The 20167-nt window shown below is 35.5% G+C and overlaps 1 protein-coding gene across 2 annotated transcripts in view; it reads right to left on the bottom strand.

Annotated features, from left to right (window-relative positions):
• Positions 1-276: 276 nt before the first annotated feature.
• The window catches only part of COPS2 (COP9 signalosome subunit 2), a 33281-nt gene continuing 13390 nt past the window's right edge, over positions 277-20167 (bottom strand). Inside the window, exons 3-13 of one of the 2 annotated variants that reach the window (XM_080643750.1) lie at positions 18766-18843; positions 14779-14904; positions 13038-13127; positions 12833-12910; positions 9458-9632; positions 8483-8661; positions 8348-8400; positions 5440-5537; positions 3575-3657; positions 2984-3042; positions 277-2356 (exon numbers count right to left, since the gene is read on the bottom strand). In XM_080643750.1, the coding sequence (XP_080499876.1) occupies positions 2212-2356; positions 2984-3042; positions 3575-3657; positions 5440-5537; positions 8348-8400; positions 8483-8661; positions 9458-9632; positions 12833-12910; positions 13038-13127; positions 14779-14904; positions 18766-18843 (1164 nt within the window). In that variant the 3' untranslated portion in view covers positions 277-2211. Of the gene's footprint in view, positions 2357-2983; positions 3043-3574; positions 3658-5439; positions 5538-8347; positions 8401-8482; positions 8662-9457; positions 9633-12832; positions 12911-13037; positions 13149-14778; positions 14905-18765; positions 18844-20167 lie in introns of both variants that reach the window. The other variant, XM_080643749.1, reaches the window with a different exon arrangement.

The following is a 20167-nucleotide window of genomic DNA, read 5'->3' as shown; positions in this document are numbered from 1 at the left end:
CTACGTGATTCATACAATCACATTAAAGATTATGATGTAACTTTGGATATTATTATACACTTAGCCAGTTTCCTGAATAACAACAAGTGCATGATTTCCCTCTAGAAACAGGAAAATGCACCACGGAACACAGCAAAGATATCACAGGGGGACTGGGCATTGTAAGAGTTAGAAAGTAAGGGTTAAATCATATCATTCTAATCTTTTGAATTCTAATTCCATCAACTCAGAGTAAATAGGGCTTTCCCTCCCAGAGTTATCACATACATATGTGAATACAGGCACAGAAACTTGTCATGTTTATTTGGATAACAAACGGTCTCCAAATTATATTGAAAAATAAATCCTAATAATCACTCCTGTGAAAAAATTTTAGCACACTTTTCACAAATTTATGTAAAAGAGAAGAAAATACACATAATTTATGTCTTAAACTTTTTTATTCCCTACCAGAGACATTTTGTCCTTTGTTTTCTTTGTTTTCTACAATTTCCAACTTGCACCTGTATTTAATACTGCTTTAATCTGCTGAAGACATTAACTGATTGCTTTCCTAAATCTAAGGATTATATAGTTTTTAGTATAAATATATATCACATATTTTCGTAAAATTTTGACAAAACCGAATAAGCATGCCTTGTTTTAAGTCCATGCTCCTTCCACTGTTTATAAAATCTGATTTAATGATCAAAAATTCTTGGTTGTCATTCTTCTGTTACAACAAACAGTCTTCTTCCTGAACTGCCACTCACTTCTTTTAGCATAATAACAAGCAATAGAAAAAACAGAGAAATTATCTTAATCTTACTTCTTCCTTTTGATACTATAAAATAATGTGAACTTTTTTTAAAAAAAAAGAAACAAATAAATCCAAATCTCAATACATTCAAATGAGCTGTGAATCCTTTAAGGTAGACACCTTGGAAGGCCACAGTTCATTCTCTTAACTATATTACCACTGCTCAAAATACCTATAAAACTCTTTTGGGATTGCCTCCAAAGCCAGTTAGTTGCATACTTTCTAAGATTACCTTAAAGGTTGATTTAATTTTTAGAAACGGTCAAGTTATTCAGTGCCAAATAATGGTAACTCCAAGACATTTAATCTTGGTAGTATTTTAAAAACAAACAAACAAACAAAGTGTAATAGCTTGTGTGACTTAAATTAGCTATGAATGCAATTCTAAAAGAGCAAAATCCAAGACTTTGAGCAATGGTAAATAGCTGGAATTAGGAAATAATTTTCCAGTATGATCACTACGCAGAGTAACATTCATTTAGCTGTCTATGTTCTGGCATATTTGTTTAAAGTGAGCATTCTGAGAGTTAGAACTTATTCTTTGAAAAAGGAATATCATTCTTAAAAAAAAAAGAATTTTATTCCTTTAAAGCATCACTGTTAAAGTAAGTACTATGCAAATGTTTTGTTAGAAACTAGTTCTACTTACTTTCTCAATAGACTTACTTTAAAAACTTGAAAGCAAACAACTAACTTATTTGCTCTCAGGCTTTTAAAAATTGTTAACTGACGATAAAATTTGAAATTTCTAAGGTACTAATAACCAAAACAAAAACCCCAAGTGTAATAAAAACATCAAGAACCAAACTACAATTTCTGAGCTGCACTGTTTATTTTGCTGCTTGAAACCTAAGTGACAGTATGCCACTATAATTATGGGGTTTCATCTAAACCTTTACTACACTGCAGGTACAGAAATATACGGACACATTTTTGGAGAATTGACATTTTGCAAAATGCAGCAAACATTTTAATTTATACATGAGAAAAGGAAGTGTTCAAAAGGGTATGCATTTCAAGTTATTGCAGGTTATTTGTGAGAGAATTTCTGTAGGTAAAACATGTTTAAATTTAACCAACAGTAGCATGTCAGTGTATTTAAAATCATGACAAAAATCTTCTCTCTGGTCATGTTGCCCATGACAAATTACTATGATGTTGTATGTTTAGGGCAAGATGTCAATACAGCATAAATCCCATGGCATTTTGGTTTTCTTCTGGAGATTAAAGCTGTTTTTCTTGGGATAAATGCAGCAGCAAAACACAAACCAGTTGATCAAAAAAAGCACTTCTGCCATAACTCCAATAATTTTCAGGACACATCAACCGACAGTAGTTTTGCCATTCCCAGTTCTTAAGAATTACAACTCTGCACTGTTGCCTTAAGTATGTCTGTAAAAGCTTGTTCTCTGTTAAGCCAGTTTACTGACTACAGCCTGGTTGAGAGAATTTAGTTGGTTGGTCCATTTATCTAGTGCAGTATATCGGGCACCACCCCTCTTCTGATGATCCAGTTCAAGGAGTTGGTTGACTTGATCAATTCGGCCATGAATAGTGCTGGAAATAAATGAAAGAAGACACGTCTACAAGCTATTTTCACTAAGCATATCTTCTAGACTAGTATTTCATGAATATCCACAATATCAATAAATGCAAAAAGCCCCACCCCACTGCTAGCTACATTATAAACGATTGAGTTCAGGATTAATTATAATATTCATTGCCTTATTTAAACTCCAGACAGAAACCATACCTGTTATCAATTTCTCTGAAAGAACCAACAGGTATAGACTTATCCAATTAATTAAGAACAAACATAACTTGTGAAGCTTTAAATAACATACTGCTTTTAAAAAATATAATTTCAAAATTATTATATATCATACCTTGCACAAAAAAATACTAATCATTAAATAATTCTTTAACTACACATAAGCCATATACTGAATGAAAAATCTTTCTGAAAAGGCATTTAGAACTTTCTCAGAGATCGTGTGCTTTATATGCTCATTCATTTATTTTTAAAAAAATCACACTTACATATATCTCTTTTAGCAAAAAGTCATAACCAGAGGGTGTTTTTTTTTTATGAAAAATCAAGAATTTATCTGCTACTACCTTTGCCATCATCATTCAAACTTCATGGTCCTAAACACTTTGTGATAAAAATAGCCAAATACTTACTTATCCAATATGCACTGCACCAGCAAGCTCTCCACATCAGCTACATCTATGTTTAACTCCTAAGACAAAAGAATCATTATAATTCTACTAATTAATTTGTTTAAAAAGTCATGATTTTATATAAACTATCATTCTGATTTTAAATTCATTTCCACCACTTAAAGAAAAATTAGTGAAGAGAAAATTTATAACAAATTTCATTATCACTTCAAAATACTTCTGAGAGCACAGGTATGATAAAATTTAACTTTGTAACTTTTAAAATACATTCTTACCACAATTTTATTATGGTTGGGGTTAACTCTTCATCAATTATATATTTTAGCCACTACCCTCTCTTCTGTAATTTTCTCTGAGGCTGAGAGTATCTTTAAAAAGAAATTTAATGATTCTTATTTCTCTTTTCTGTTAACTCAATTTACACCAAGAAAACACAGAAAAATTCACATTAAAAGTAAAGCTTTTTTTTAAAAAAAGTAAAGCTTTTATGTTATGCTGTATTTAAGAAACATAATACTACAAAATGTTACAAAGTTAGTGTCTTTTAAATGAAAAACAGGCATAAACATTAAAATCCATGAATATAAATACCTTAGAAATAAAAGGAATATGTATTCTTGTGTAAGGCTTAATTAATTTTATGAGCACTTGTGTTCTGATGTTTCGCAAAAGCTCTGAAAAGACAAAAATTAAGATAATACATTTGCATTTAAGTTTGTATATCTTTATGAATCATCATGTACTTCTTCAGTCTGGCAAGGATATAAGGTATTTGGATCTAAAAATATTTGGGTCCAACAGATGCACAGTATGATTAGAGGCTTCTCCCATAATTTTTTGTTATTACCTCCCTAATTTTGCTCATGTATGACATTACCTAAAATATCCCCCTGCCTTCTCAATATTCCACTACTCATCATTTCCTCTGTAGTTAACATCTTTCAAGCTGATATGCATCAGCCAAGTTCCTTACTTTATGCTCTCTTATAAAACTTAGACTATTACATTTTACTAGAGGCCCAGTGCATGAATTTGTGCACAGGTGGAGTCTGGCCAGCCTGCCCTGATAGGCCCCCTACCCCCACTCCGATGGGGGCAGGCCCAGGAAAGGGGCTGTGGGTGGTTGGCCGGCCAGCCCCTGGTTGAACCCCCTGTGGAGGGGACAATTTGCATATTAGCCTTTTATTATATAGGATACAACGATTTTATAACTTTCCCCAGTTTCTTCACATAAAAGTGCCTTCTTCAAAAATACAAGATTGGAGTTCATGCATAAGGCTTCTTTTATTCTATTTCCCCAAAGTACAGTATAATTCTAGGTTCATATAAGAACTTCAAAAATGTTTGTTGACTGAAAGGGAAAGGAAGGTGGGGAACAAAAAACATTACTTCTAAAGTATCCTTTGGATTTTCTTAATACATCTGCAATTTTATTTTTCCAAATGGTTATTAAAAAACCCCCCAATAGCTCCATAACAGGTGGGAATACTGGAGGTATAAAAGAGGCCCCAGAACAAAGGAATGATTTCTGTCTTTGTGAATCCAACAGAACTTATTAAAAACCTCACAACACTTGCCCAGCCAGCATGGCTCAGTGGTTGAGTGTTGAACTATGAACCTGGAAGTCACAGTTTGACTCCAGGTCAGGGCACATGCCTAGGTTGCAGGCTTATCTCAGTATGGGGTGTGCAGGAGGCAGCCAATCAATGATTCTCTCTCATCATTGATGTTTCTATCTCTCTCTCCATCTCCCTTCTTCTCTGAAATCCATAAAAATATATTAAAAAAAAAAATCTCACACACTTACTTTTACAATGTTAACCTTTCAAAGTAAATGCATCTCAGCATTATCTATAGTGGGCTATTTTCAAAGCTTTTGCTACTTGTTAAAAATAAATTCCAGCCCACCCGGCGTGGCTCAATGGTTGAACATCAACCTTGAACCAGGAGGTCACGGTTTGATTCCCAGTCAGAACATATGCCCACCCGAGCTGGATCCCTAGTGTGGGGGCATGCAGAAGGCAGCCAATTAATGATTCTTTCATCATTGATGTTCCTCTCTCTCTCTCCCCCTCTCCCTTACTCTCTAAAGTCAATAAAAATATATTTAAAAAATAAATTCTAAAAATTAATTTAAACCTAAGCATCAGTAAAAAAAACTGCAACAATATTTACATTAGAATAAAAAGGGAAAAGAGACAGCCAATGATGTCCATTCTTATATGAAATGGACATTATATAAGAACTTGATTATGTTACTATGAAACTGGCTGTGATTTCTTTAAAACATCTTTATAATTTTAGGGAGAATTCTATTCCACGACAACATTTAGAAATATTGCTACACTTTGCAATAAACAGAAGACAAACAGCTTAAGTCTATCCAGCTCCACTAAGACGCACTCTTAAGACAGTGACAAAGAAAGTAACAGAATTCCAGTAGCCAAAAAATATACCTTCAATGTGTTCCCTAATGAAAGGATCATCCATGATGTTGCTGTGATTTGTTTTCAGAATCTTTTCAAATTCAGTGATATCATTATTCTGATAGGCACTAACAGAAAAAGAAAAGTATATATTTTGTCAAACATGAAGAAGTCATGTATTAAATCAGAAAACCCAAAGAGCCCGTGTCTCAATTTTTATATGCAAAAACCTAAATTATATTATAGTTTCTGTCATGGGAATAGGAGTTAAAAACACACACATTCTACTGCAACTAAAATGAATTTTCTTTTTAATGCTTTCGGTTTTATAAAATAAAAATTAATTTTTTTGTTATATATTTACATATAGCTAATTTAAATCTCACAATCTAGTTGTTGGTAGGAATTGATAACAGTTCAATTACTGTTTAATGCTTGATGTTTTCAAATTAAATTGTGCATTTAATCCCTCTGAAACCAAGTTTCATGCATACTACTGTATGGAGGAGTTCAGCCTTGTCTTTCAAATACAACAGTATATCCTCTCTGAAGCTTATTCAGAAATGCAGCTTCCTAATTTTTTTCTTCTAGAAAGCTACCAGCAACTGCCCAACTTTCCAAAAGGAACATTTGATTCCTAATTCTTTAGCTGAAAATTTCACTGAGCTAAACAGCAGAAAATTGTATCTGTGGTGGACCATTAGTGCCAAATGGGATACACACCCAAAGTAGAGTGATGGACCCTGCCGCAGAAGGCCAAAGGCTGATTTATGGTCATGATTCTGAGGTATCTAGTATCTAGGCCTGAAATTATTCTGTAAGGCACTGTGGGGACTGCTAAAGGTGCTGAGAAGGAAGAAGCCAACCTTCTGGATATGGCACCACTGTCTGCTTTATATGTAAGACATATTCATCAGCCATTCTGCACGCCCTCTGCTGTGCTTCCATCTGATGGGTCGCAATGTAACTTCATGTTAGGGGCAGGTGATTCAAGTGCTTCAACAGGAATTATTTTCCTCTAGTCTGCTGGCAACTGACTAGGAAGATAAAATTAGGAAGCATTACTTTCTTACCTACTCCAAATATATTACTGTAAATACACTGGAGGATATACTCAAGTAGTGAAAACACTTGCACACACATTTATTTTAACTAAGAGAGATTCTCCCACTATTCAAGTGGCTTAAGAAAATCTTATACAAAATGTGGGGCACCACAGGCCACTTGTTTGGGTAAAAATTTACCACTAAAGTTTCCAAGTCCCAGTATGAGAGGCCTCGCTGAAGTAAATTGTAAGATATAATAAATATAGCCATTGTTTATAATGGTCTGATAAATCAGTACTTTAACCCATTTTAATGTATTTAATCAATTTAATTTAGATAAAATATTAATGTCTAGGAAAAAACTTATATTTCTTTAAGAGTTCTAAAGTTTAAGTTGTTACTTTAGAAAGTGAACTTTATAAAAAAATTTTTTAAAAAAGTATTATGAAGTTAATTAATCTCTAGCTAAATCACCTCTTAGTCAATGTGGCCAAATGCAGGTGGAATAAACTATTTGAAATAAAGATGGAGAAATTTATTTTTATAACTAAAATCAAGTTAATTCAACAAATATTTATTAAAGTAGACTAAAGAAATAAATAGTAAAGAACTGATTTTTTAAAATGTTGCAACTTAGGGTTTTTATTCCTTAACCACTCTTAGTTCCCTTAAAATAAAGTCATTATTTTTACAACTAAAATTAAGGTTTCCTTAAAGAAAACCTAGTAATTTATAAAAACCATAGCCAAGAAAAAACAAAGTAAATGAGAGCATTTTACGTAAGAACTTAAACAATATCATGAAATAGCTAGTTTTTCCAAGTATATAAAATTAATATATAGGTGACTGAATTTATAATCTAAAAGTACTTTTCTTTTTTTTAAATGAAAAGAACCATTAAGAGAATGTCTAGTCAGGTAAATTACCTACATATATCTGCAAAAAAAAAACCCCTGCCCTATGTCCCTCACTTCATTTTTCATGCCTTGGAAAATTAGTAAGTTTCTCATACTTTTCTACAAAGAAAGTCCTTTGAAGTTTGGGTTCCATTTATTCCTGGCACAGAGAAAAATAATTCTTGTTCACTGATTTCTTTAGCAAAACCAGGCCTTTCTTTCCGCTAGGCTTTTTGCTTGTTTTTGTCTTCTATAATTTTACTTAATATTAATTACAGGAGGTTTTTCAGTTGCTAAACATCATTAGTCATATCTCACTCCATGGAAGCTATCAAAAAAATCCTTAGATATCTTACCAATATGACTCTTCTGCTCCTTAACCTCAGAAAATTATTTGAGGTAAACCTTTTTTAAATGATTTTTTTTGCCCTATCAGTTTTGCTCAGTGGTAAGAGCATTGGCCCACAGACAGAAGGTTGGCAGTTTTGATTCCAGTCAAGGGCACGTACCTTGGTTGCAGGCTCCATGCCCTGACCGGGGCATGTGCTGGAGGCAACCAACTGATGTGCCTCTCACATATCGAAGTTTCTCTCTCTCCATCTCTCCCCTTTTTTTCCACTCTAAAATATATGAGTAAAGTAATTGTCTTATTGAAAATTCCTGATTTATGTGGACCAATTCAGAATTTCATTTTGGATTAAGGCAGGTAGAAACAGTAAATACAGTGAAATTGTTTGAAAACATCTAGTCAGCTTTCTACTGAAAAACAGCACACAGGTGAGAAAAGCAACGAATACTTTATAAAATCTCATGCCTAACAGAAATAGCATAATAAATGACTTCAGAAGATAAAAATTTCACAACTTTGGTATATTTCAAATCAAAATATAAGAGTAATTGTTGAGAATTAACTGAATTCTAAAAAGTTCTCTCCTCTCTCTCCCCTTTATTCACTGCTCTAAATAAATTTACCTTAACTGAAATATAGAATCTTACCTTACTAAATTCGTCATTGCGAGAATTTCTGGATCATTTTTGTACGGTTTGGCCTAAATACAGTAAAAGAACAATTAACTATATGTACAAAGTTTATTTCCATGAAAGACAGCTAACAGAAATGAACACACATACCTCCTGTGAGTCAAATGGATTTATCCCCGATTTCATTAGCATATTTGCTAAGACCAAATATTTTAAACAAGTGGTTCTTCTTGGACTTCCTGATTCATCATAATTCTTGAAGGCTTCAAAAAAATCAGTATGTGCCTTTTCAAATTCACCTTCCCGCAAGTGCATTTTACCACCACATTCTGTAGAAGAATAAAACATGAGAAAAGAGGACATTTTCAGTGTCATAACAAGACTGAGCACTTCATAAAAATCAAATGAAAACTATTTCATTGGCTTCCAGTCTTTTAATTCTATTACATGAACCGTACTAGCCCCAGGGTACACTAACTCTAAAAAATAAGCTCTTTATTAAACACTAGAGGCCCGGTGCACGAAATTTGTGCACTTGGGGGAGGGGAGATCCCTCAGCCCAGCCTGCGCCTTCTCACAGTCCAGGAGCCCTTGGGGCTATTGGGAGTGGGACTAAGCCATCAGTTGCTGCTGTGGAGGCAGGAGAGGCTCCCACCAGTGCGTTCGCCAGCTTCTGGCTGAGCGGCACTCCCCCTGTGGGAGCGCACCAACTACCAGGGGGAAACGCCTGCATTGAGCATCTGCCCCTGGTGGTCAGTGCATGTCATTGCGACCAGTCATTATGCCATTTGGTCGGTTTGCATATTAGCCTTTTACTATATGGGATCAGCCAAACAAGCATTTGTAAGTCTTTCTTCTCAACTGAAGTAGAATATAATTTTTCATACATCATTGTAATTCTATAATAGAACTTAGGATAATACATTTTCTATTATTATCTTCAATGATATAAATTTACAAGACAAAAATTCATCCGAACTTCTAAGACTATATCATTTCATTGACTTCACTACTTTGCCAATTAATTTCACTAAAACAGAAACGACCTTCAGTGTCATTCAGTTATATGCAATGACAACTTTATGTCTTCCAGGACACTGCCCACCCTCTCCAAACCAAACTTGCCTCTGATGACTCCCATGATCAACGGGTGAGGGATGGCAGACTTGATGTGAAGTGACTGTTCATAGAGTGCTTTAAGTTTTTTGTTATTTTTCTGTGCCGTGTACATTTGAATTTCCAAAGCATATATTTCTAATAACTGTGTACCCTTTTTCAGGTCATCTTCTCCATCATCAGTCTAGAAAAGCAAATAATAAAACTTTAGAATTCAAGATAGAATTCACAGTCAGCCTAGTAATCTTTATTTGATTTTTACCTTACATTTATAAGTTTCTTATTCTGTGTGAGAATGCGCTACAAATTTTAATTGGGACCCAGAGCCCTAAGAAGACTACCTTTAATGGCTAAAAAGTGACATTATACTTTCTGGTATTCAATAAGAAAAAAGTGACCAGAGGTATATTATTATGTATAAAATGTTATAATGTTTGCCTGGCTGGTGTGGCTCAGTGATGGAGCATAGAACAATGAACCAGGAAATCATGGTTTGATTCCTGGTCAGGGCACATGCCTGAATTGCGGGCTCAATCTCCTTGGGGGCCTGCAGGAGGCAGCTGATCAATGATTCTCTCTCATCATTGATATTTCTCTCTTTCTCTCTCCACCCCCCTCTCCCTCCCCCTTTTTCTCTGGAATCAATCAAAATATTAAAAAAGAAAATGTTATGTTTATTTTTAGCTAGGAGGTTATTTATGGTCTTCCCCAAATCTTCACAACCCCTTCAGATCCACTGATTCAATCAAAAAACCCCGAGTGCCTTCCTTGTGCCTGGCACTGGGTCTACTTTGGGTAAGTTAAATAAGCCAATGTTCCTGGCCTAAAATGTTCACAATCAGTAGATTAAGCTGTCAAGATAAATTACATTATAAATGATAGCAACTGCAGTTTAAGCATGAACCAAGTACCTAGGGCTGGAATGGAAGAGAAAGGGACTAACTCTCCTGGAGGATGTCAAAAGAATAACAAGAGTGGTGACATTTGAGTTCAACTTTGAAAGATAACCACAAAATGCGTATGGTCAATATTCAGAAAAATAGCAGCTACGCTAATAAAAGAGAAATATGTAAATTGACCATACCTCTGCAACACCACCAGCCAATCAGGAGGAGATATGCAAACTAGCAGGACAAAGATGGTGGCAGCTCCCCCCACCCCCCAGCTGCTCCAGGCACAGAGCGGCCAGGTAGGGTAGGATGCCTGCCTGCTATGAGGGGGAGGGCAGGGGTGGAGGGAGCTACAGGAGCGGCCCTCTGGCCAGAGTCAGCGAGAAGCCTGCAGACTCTGGCCAGAGTCAGCAAGGACTCCGGCCGGTGTGAAGGAGGAAGGCGGTGGCCAGAGTGAAGGCCTGGGTCCCAGGTGCCGGAGGAAAACCGGTGCTGGCAGCCAGGTGAAGGAAGGACTATTGCACGAATCTTTGTGCAATGGGCCTCTAGTATAGTCAATAGTCATATAACCATAAATATTAAATAGCAATTTATACAAAGCCAAAACTTATTATTTATTTGGTCTTCCAACTTAAAACTCGTTTAGTTACACACTAATGAATCACAGCAAAGTAAAAAGTATGTTCTGCAAGACAATTTGTACATCCAGATGATCAAGCATCGCTGCTACACTGTATTATTTACAATCCAGATGTTTTCCTTATACACTAAAATAAACCACGCAAAATTTTCATATTCCTTATGTATACACTAAAAGATCCTTCTCCATTCAGAAATGGCTTCTCTACAATTTCCATTTCATGTGGGACCGTACTGACAGTTATTTATGCACCAAACTAAGCTTTCCTAAGATGTGTAGGTAAGAAATAATTCATAAATGACTGACCTGCTTTGTAAAGCAAAACTATTAAGAAATACAAACACTTTTCTTGTTTTTAAAAACTAAAAAGAGCAAAATAAAAAAATATTGGCAGGTGATTAATTTTTAACACATTCTTGATCAACTTTTCCCACATTCACAGAAATCATATGTAATTAAAATAATAGTACATGGCTTTGGAAAAGCATCAACTTTAAAATTTTTAGAATATATTTTTACTGATTTCAGAGAGGAAGAGAGAGAGATAGAGAGATAGAGAGATAGAGAGAGAGAGAGAGAGAGAGAGAGAGAGAGAGACAGACAGACAGACAGACAGACATCAATGATGAGAGGATCACTGATTGGCTGCCTCCTGCATGCCCCCAATGGGGATTGAGCCTGCAACCCAGGCATGTGCCCTTTTACCAGAATTGAACCCGGAACCCTTTGGTCCCCAGGCCAACACTCTATCCACTGAGCCAAACTGGACAGGGCGAAAAGCGTCAACTTTTAAAAACAGTATTTCTACATAAAATTACAAGTAATATCAAATAACTTATCAAGACAATAAGGAAATATAAAAATCATAGCTAAAGTTATATAGAGGTACACTGTCCAGACCATCAGACCATGTGTGATTCAAATTTAAATTAATGAGCCTCGCCGGCAAGGCTCAGTGGTTGAGCATCGACCTATGAACCAGGAGGTCATGGCTTGATTCCCAGTCAGGGCACATGCCTGGGTTGCAGGCTCGATCCCCAGTGTGGGGCGTGCAGGAGGCAGCCAATCAATGATCCTTTCCTATCACTGATCTTTCTATTCTCTCCCTTCCTTTCTGAAATCAATAAAAATTTTATTTTAAATTAATTGAAATGTAAAACTCAGCACCTCTGTCACACCAGCCACACTTCAAACACCTAATGACATGTAGCTACTGCTACCATATTGGAGAGCACAGATAGTGTTTCTCACATCATACCAACTCCTGGATAGTGCTGTTATAGGGGATTCACACATTATAAACTAGAATATACAATATCTTCATTATATATGTCTATAATATCCTTTTCTGCATAACTAATTAAGAAAGGCTTATTCTTAGTAAGTATTTATGATTGGCCTGTTCATTTATTAATACCTGTGCCTCATCCCACAAACAAGAACTGAAGTTAGGATTAAAACAGAAGAAATGTAATGCTCAGAAAAAATGAGCTTTCTGGTAACTTATTTTCCAAATTTCATTTTTGGGATGTTGCTTGAACAAAAACACCCATAAGCAATGTTTTGAATACAAAATTTTCTTATGATTTTTTTATTATTAAGAAATGTTAATAAAAAATTAAGGGAGCCCAGCTGGTGTGGCACAGTGGTAAAGCATCAATCCATTAACTAAGAGGTTGCTGGTTTGATTCCCAGTCAGGACACATGCCCAGGTTGTGGGCTTGATCCCAGGGAGTGGGCATGAATGAGGCAGTCAATCATCGATGCTTCTATCTCTCCCTCTTCCTTTCTCTCTCTCTCTCTCTCTCAAATCAATAAAAACATACCTTTTTTTAAAAATTAAGGGAATGTTACCTGGCAGGACTGATGTAACTGGCGTAAAATTTTTTGAAGCTTTCCATATTCCTCCCGTTCTAAATACAATTTTCCAAGCTGTAAAGAAAGGAACTTATTAAAAACAAAACATTTCAATAGGAGAAGGTGTGCATCTTTAGGAGAGTTTACTAAGGACACCCACCCACTCTTCAAAAGAAAAAATGTAAATAATTATAATCGTTACCTTTGTGTTTGTTTTAAACCACAGTCTATCATTCTTAGCATCTTTTAAAGCTTCCAGTGTTGTTTCATAGAATTCCTGCAGTAAATCCATCTGACATAAAAAATCAGAATTCTATAATTGTAAACAGCAAATTTGTACCTGTTAATAAAGTTAATTTGAGCAAACTAAAAGTGCATCTTTGAACTTTAATACACATAAGGTACACTATCATCTGTATCTTACCAAATGTCTGAGATAGTCCACAAAATACATAATATAGACCAAATTTACAAAAGATACGTGCCAAAATGGTTTAATGTGAATTAAAAAACACAGAAAATACATAATACTCTAATAGTATAGGTTTGTCCTTTCTAATCTAATAACTCATTTTATATTAACAAAAGTACATGAACCATACACAGAACTAGTTGTCATGTTATAAACAGTGTTACCTTATTCACTCAACTCTTGTTTGGTTTGTACTGTGAGGCAAACACTATCTCTACTTACCATGATCAAGAAATAATGGGGCCATGAGAACAGGAAAGACTGATACTTTCAGAAAGGGCTGCCTATTTATTTATGACTACTGATGGCTTACAGAATAAGTCAAGTGCTGACCACTCAATATCTATTCTTACTTTCAAAAGACAAATAGCTTATATATAATAGTATGAAACAACACACAATCCTGAAATTTTACTATTACTTAATCCTCTCCCCACAATCTGGCATAACATTTATAAATAGTGTACCAAAAATGTTTTGATGGTACTTGTCTGTAAAATTCAGAAAACATTTTCCCACTTAAGACGAGCCCTTTGATACATAACACCTTTAGAATTAGTGCCATTAAATACAAATGTTCCAACAAAACGTAAGTTTATCTTCCTCTATTTTCATCACATACCTTTTACATAGAGTAAAAATAGTACACTGCCTCAAGAAATAAAAATGACATCTAGTAGAATAGATGGAACGAAAGAGGTTGATTCTGCGATGGACATTTTTTATTATGAATATAAAAAGTATCAAATATTTTAAGAAATATTAAATGATATAGAGAATACTTCTTGTGCTCAAATACCAGTGTAAGAAAGCTGAAACTTAGGACTATGCTGCTTAAAATATGAAAAAACAATCCAATTAAAAATTATCTTAGCAATAAAATAAAAATCACCATTGCTTTTCTTAATAACCAAAATCTAGAATAATGAAAGCACCATCACTCCCAATGCTCATTGTAGTTTATCAATAGTCCCTCTTTTCATCACCCATCCACCCATTCTTTACAGAAGTATTTTTTGAACAAACACCTAATAAATAATGCTAAACACTAACTATATGAATACAGATTCTCCCCTCAAGGATCTTTATAATCAAATCTACACAAATCAATTATGATTCACTGTTAAGTATTTAAGTAGCTCAGGATGGCTGCCTGAAGTAGTGATGGAGTTTAGAAGGACTTGTGATAGTAACTGTAAAGGGGAATCTAATATAAGCTGGTAAAAACTGTGTGCACATTATGTCAGCATCTGAAGTTATTATGTAAGGAGATTAGGCTAGAGTTAATACCTTTTAATATTACATAATTAGTACCATAATCAAGAAAATAGTTGACATTATTTTAAAAGCACACTAACAACAACAAAAAATGCTTCCATGGAATTTCTAGGCCTTAAAAAAAAAAGAACAAAGTCTTTAATATAAATAATAAGCACACTGAGAGGTACCAAGAGGAAAACCAGAACCTAACCTGTTTAGAAGTGGAGATATAATCAAGGATAGAATTAATGGATTTTTCAGAATAATTTCTTGTGACTGCACTTCGAATATAGGTCAATAGTTGTTTATATCTGTTCATCATTTCTGGAAAGTTTGTCTGTGAGTGAAGAAAAATGCATTATTACACATTAATATACTAAAATTTGTGTACATGATTAAAATTATAATACATATTACAGCATAACTGAAAAATAAGTTTTATGATAAAATATGACAAACACTATAAACATTTTAACTTAAATTTGAAATTATTACTCAGATGTATGAACCAAATTTATCAAGTTAGCCTATGAAGAAGTACAACTTTTATTTTTAAAAAAATTATTTTTTAAATATATTTTTGATTTCAGAGAGGAAGGAGAGATAGAAACATCAATGATGAGAGAGAACCATTGACTGGCTGCCTCCTGCACGCCCCCTACTGGGAATCAAGCCTGCAACCCAGGCCTGTGCCCTGACCAGCAATTAAACCGTGACTCCTGGGTTCATAGGTCAAAGCTCAACTACTGAGCCACGCTGGCCAGGAAAGTATAATTTTTAGAGTTTTCAAATTTTAGATATTGTTCCTTTCTATGCAACAAACATTTATTTAAGTCATAAAAACCACTAAAATATTCATCAGCCAAAAAATATAAATCCAACTTTTAAAAAGCCTTGGGAACCAGCTATGCAGATATCAGCTATATCCTCTTCACCAGGAAGCTTTCTAACAATAGTTACATTTCTCTTCTCCCTAGTATTGGCTGACTCTGCATTAAAATGTGACATAAAAGAATTTCTTCACAGGTATTCATCCCACAATCAAGAAAAGTTCTCCCATGTAAGGCTCTACTCAAAAGTAAATGTAGCTAATGTTGCCATTCCTTGCAGCACTATTTGCAATACTGTGGTTATTCCAGGAAATATGAAAGATCTGAAGAAATAAAGGACTACTAGTGAAATTTCCAGCACAGGAAGAAGGAGCACTGGCAGTTATAATGCTTTTTTCCTTGAGTAATAAAAAAAACATGTATTTATTATGGTGAAGAATAAACTATGATACTGTAATTTTCCTGCTTAGGACTATGCCTTGCTTTGGGATATAGCCTAAGAGACAAGAAAAGAAAACATAAGAAGACGCCCTAAAATTTTCTGAGCAAGAACTAAATTACAAAAATGAAAGCAGTAATAGGGGTGGATGGAAAAACAGATAGAACACGGAGTAAGATTTAGCATTATATATCAAACTACTTCTCTTTCCAAGAATGCCAGTAGCATGTGGGGATAAATATTAAGTAACATCCTATTGATAAGTTGCTAATAGGTAATTACAGAATGTATCTTTTGACAAAAGGAAAATAAAAAATATGACTGTCCCAATTTTGAGATCATAGCTTGAAATAGGATTTTAACAAAAAGGATTTCATTTTCTTATGCCATTACTTTGAATGAAGTTCACCGTTCAAAAATTATTACTGTAAATTAAAGATTGAGGAAAGATTCGGTAAATTGGTTTTATCTGCTGTGAACACACAGAGTAGTTGATAACGAACCTTTTAACTTTTTACTGCCCAAAACCACTACACAACAAATGGGTCCTATTCTGAACCAACCAGAAAATGAAGGGGCAGGAATGGAAGCTGAAACTACTCATATAAACCTTAACGTATGTAGAACAAATAAAATGTAGAAGAGGAAAGTAGGCAAAATAACATAATATATATATAATCCTTTCCCTTACTTGCTTCCTATCTTGGCTCTAGGTACAATGGTGAAATCAAGCCCTGTGTGTAGGATATGCTTAAATGGGTTCAAAAATTAAATCACTCTTAGTTGCTAAGATAGCACATTTCTTTAATTACAGTAACAGAATTTCTATAGGGTTTCTTGGTATTATTTCAAATCACAGAATCTTAAGAGTTAAACATCGGGTCCCCAATGTCACTATAATTATTTAATCAAAATCTCTACACCTTGAGACATGTGCTGCTTTTTCCATAGCCCTCTAAGTTACTGATTTAAACATAGTAAATATTCTCACAAATAAGTGGAAAGAAAACACAGGGGCTTTGTGCAACATAAGAGTTACTTTGAGAATATCATAGCAGCAGAACTAGAAAAGGGCAAATGAAACACAGGTATTTTTCCACTATACTTATTTTTAAAAAATATTTTAAAATTGTTTTTTAGAGAGAGAGAGAGGGAGAGAAACATTAATCGGCTGCTCCCTACATGCCCCCTACCAGGAATTGAGCCTGAAACTGAGCATGTACTTCAAACCAGCCAACCTTTTGGTGCACAGGATGACGCCCAACCAATTGAGCCATAATGGCCAGGGTTCCTTAACTATATTTAAATACAATATACAGTATACTTAATAACACTTAACATATTTTGAACAGTCCTTATATTTTTAGGGAAGAAATTGAGCTAAAATATTTTATGAATAGTTTTTGTAGATGTCATGGAGGTGGGTGATGATGCCAGAGCGAGAGTACACCAAAAAGAACAGGATACAGGATTAGTGAAGTTAACTGGATAGGCACTAATCAATTTATGGAGTTCAATTTCAGATAGAGATAGATAGGATAGAGAAGCTAATGTGGAGAGAGGAGGCATACCATAAACACAGAGACAGGGAAAAAAAGAAAGTGGTAATAAATTATCAGCTGTCCTTCCATTTGCTATAGAGGCAAGTGCCTACCTCTGCTTTCTAATCTAAGCTCCACTTTATCTTTTCCTCAAAAGTTCCTCTGCCCTTAGCGATCTTAAGATAAATATGTCTGTACCTAGTTCTCTCATCTACTAACTGCTTCTTTCCCCCTCCACTTTTACTCTGCATTCTTGAAAGACTAGAGGCCCTGTGCAAGGAGTCATGCGTGTGTGTGTGTGTGTGTGTGTGTGTGTGTGTATGTTGGTGGTGATGGTGGTGGTGGTGGTGGTGATGGTGATGGTGGTGGTGATGATGGTGGTGGTGGTGGTGGTGGTGATTCATCAGCCTGGCCTGTACCCTCTAGCAATCCCTCGGGAGATGTCCGACCACCGGTTTGGGCCCAATCCCCGTTCAGTCAACAAAATATTTGAGCACCTACTGAATGCCAGTCACTATGATAAGTGCTAGGAATATAACAATGAATAAAATGAAGTCCTGTTCTCATGGAACTTTCACCCTATGGATTGGGGTGGGGGGTGACATACAAGTAATAAATAAGTAAACAGAGCAAGTGGTGATACATGCAAAGAAGAAAAACAGCAGGGTAAGATGAAAGTAAGTGATGATGGGAAGAATGTTATTTTATAGAGGGTGGTCAGGGGAAGGACATCTGATATATGGTGACATTTGAATAGAGACTTGATCAAATGACGAAAATAGCAATATGGCTATTTGTGAGGAACGTTTGGGGTAGATAAAAGAGCAAGTCCAGCATTTACATAGGAGTGTGCTTAGATGACATGAGGAATAGCAAAGAGGCCAATCAACAAGGGACAGAACAGAAAGCAAGATATTTTTGAAGAGCTATAAAGCCACCAATAAATTAGATTTACCAACAAATTATTTGCAAGCTGAGAGATATAGAGTGAAGTCAAGAATAATTCTAAGGTTCTGGCCCTAATCAGTGGAAGAGGAACTCTTTGTAATAAAAAGTAGAATGTTAAAATTCTAAAAGTATAATGTTAAATACTAATAGTTTGTGGGGGAATTACTCTATTAATAATGCAGGCAAATATTGCCCATGTACCCAAAGGGTAAGTTTTCTTAAAAAAAAACTGTTGAAAAACAAAAAACTTTGTATGCTATTCAGAACTTTTTTTAAACTTAGTATTATTGTAGTCACAAATGAAAACTTGCCTAAATATGATAACATATCAACAGTTATTTTAAAGAAGTAGATATAATGGTATTTTGATGCATGAGGTTTTTACCTACAGAATTTATTTTAAAACCTATTAGTTTAATTCCTCTCAAAACAAATCTTACCAACTTGAAGTTAATCTTAATCATTTGTTTCAGTGCTTTAAAGCCCCATTCTCCCTTTTCACCTTCAAGTTCCAAAACCTAAAAAAAGAAGAAATTCTTAGTCTAACTTAATACTATTATTTTCTAATGACATTCAGTGTCTAAATTTCTAATTTATTTTACATCATATGCAAGAAAAATATTTCCCCAAGAATTCCATTTTTCAATATCATTTTTAAAGGCTTAAAATGAAACAATCTTAAAATGCTTACTTAAGGAGTTTATTTTGAAGCTTCTTCATCAAAAGATTAAGTAATAACTACTTCTTGATTATTATACAGTTCCAGAAGTATTTTTTTCCATAGTCTATTATCCGATGGTATGAATAATCCAAGTGTATCATTAGTCAAGAAATCACATTATTTAATATTAAGTGAAACTACACCTATGTAATCTGTCCCCAAAAGTACAAGATTGCAGGGATAATATCTACTGACTATAATGTTGGTTCCGTTACCAGAACCATAATAACTTTTCAGGACAATAACCCTGGCTCTATAGAAAGCCAGATTGGAAAAAAACAACCACAGGACAGCCCTTTAGAAATATACTAGAGGCCCAGTGCACGAAATTCGTGCAGGGGGTGTGTGTCCCTCAGCCCAGCCTGCACCCTTTCCAATCTGGGACCCTTCGAGGAATGTCTGACTGCCCATTTAGGCCTAAACGGGCAGAAGGACATCCCTCTCACAATCCAGGACTGCTGGCTCCCAAATGTTTGCCTGCCTGATTGCCCCTAACTGCTTCTGCCTGCCAGCCTGATCACCCCCTAACCACTCCCCTGCCAGCCTGATCAACGCCTAACTGCTCCCCTGCCAGCCTGATCAACGCCTAACTGCTCCCCTGCCGGCCTGATTGCCCCTAACTGCCCTCCCCTGCTGGCCTGGTCCCCACCCCCCCCCAATGCCCTCCCCTGCAGGCCTGGTCCCCTCCTAACTGTCCTCCGCTGCTGGCCTGGTCCCCCTCCCCCAACTGCCCTCCGTTGCTGGCCTGGTCCCCCCCCACCCCAACTGCCCTCCCCTGCCGGCCATCTTGTGTCCACGTGGGGGTGGCCATCTTTGACCACACGGGGGCAGCCATCTTGTGTGTTGGAGTGATGGTCAATTTGCATATTACCTCTTTATCATATAGGATTATTATATAGGATGCTTGTGGCTGCATAATGCAAACATTTTACAGGATTATCACTAATATCCAACACACATTTCTGAGGTAAAATCACTTGGAACTTATTTGATCTAAGACAGGGGTGGGCAAACTTTTTGACTCGAGGGCCACAATGGGTTCTGAAGCTGGACCGGAGGGCTGGAACAAAAGCATGGATGGAGTGTTTGTGTGAACTAATATAAATTCAAAGTAAAGGAGT

This window comes from Plecotus auritus, assembly GCF_963455305.1.
Source record: "Plecotus auritus genome assembly, chromosome: 1".
Taxonomy (NCBI): domain Eukaryota; kingdom Metazoa; phylum Chordata; class Mammalia; order Chiroptera; family Vespertilionidae; genus Plecotus; species Plecotus auritus.
This window is presented reverse-complemented; position numbering and strand designations above follow the sequence as displayed.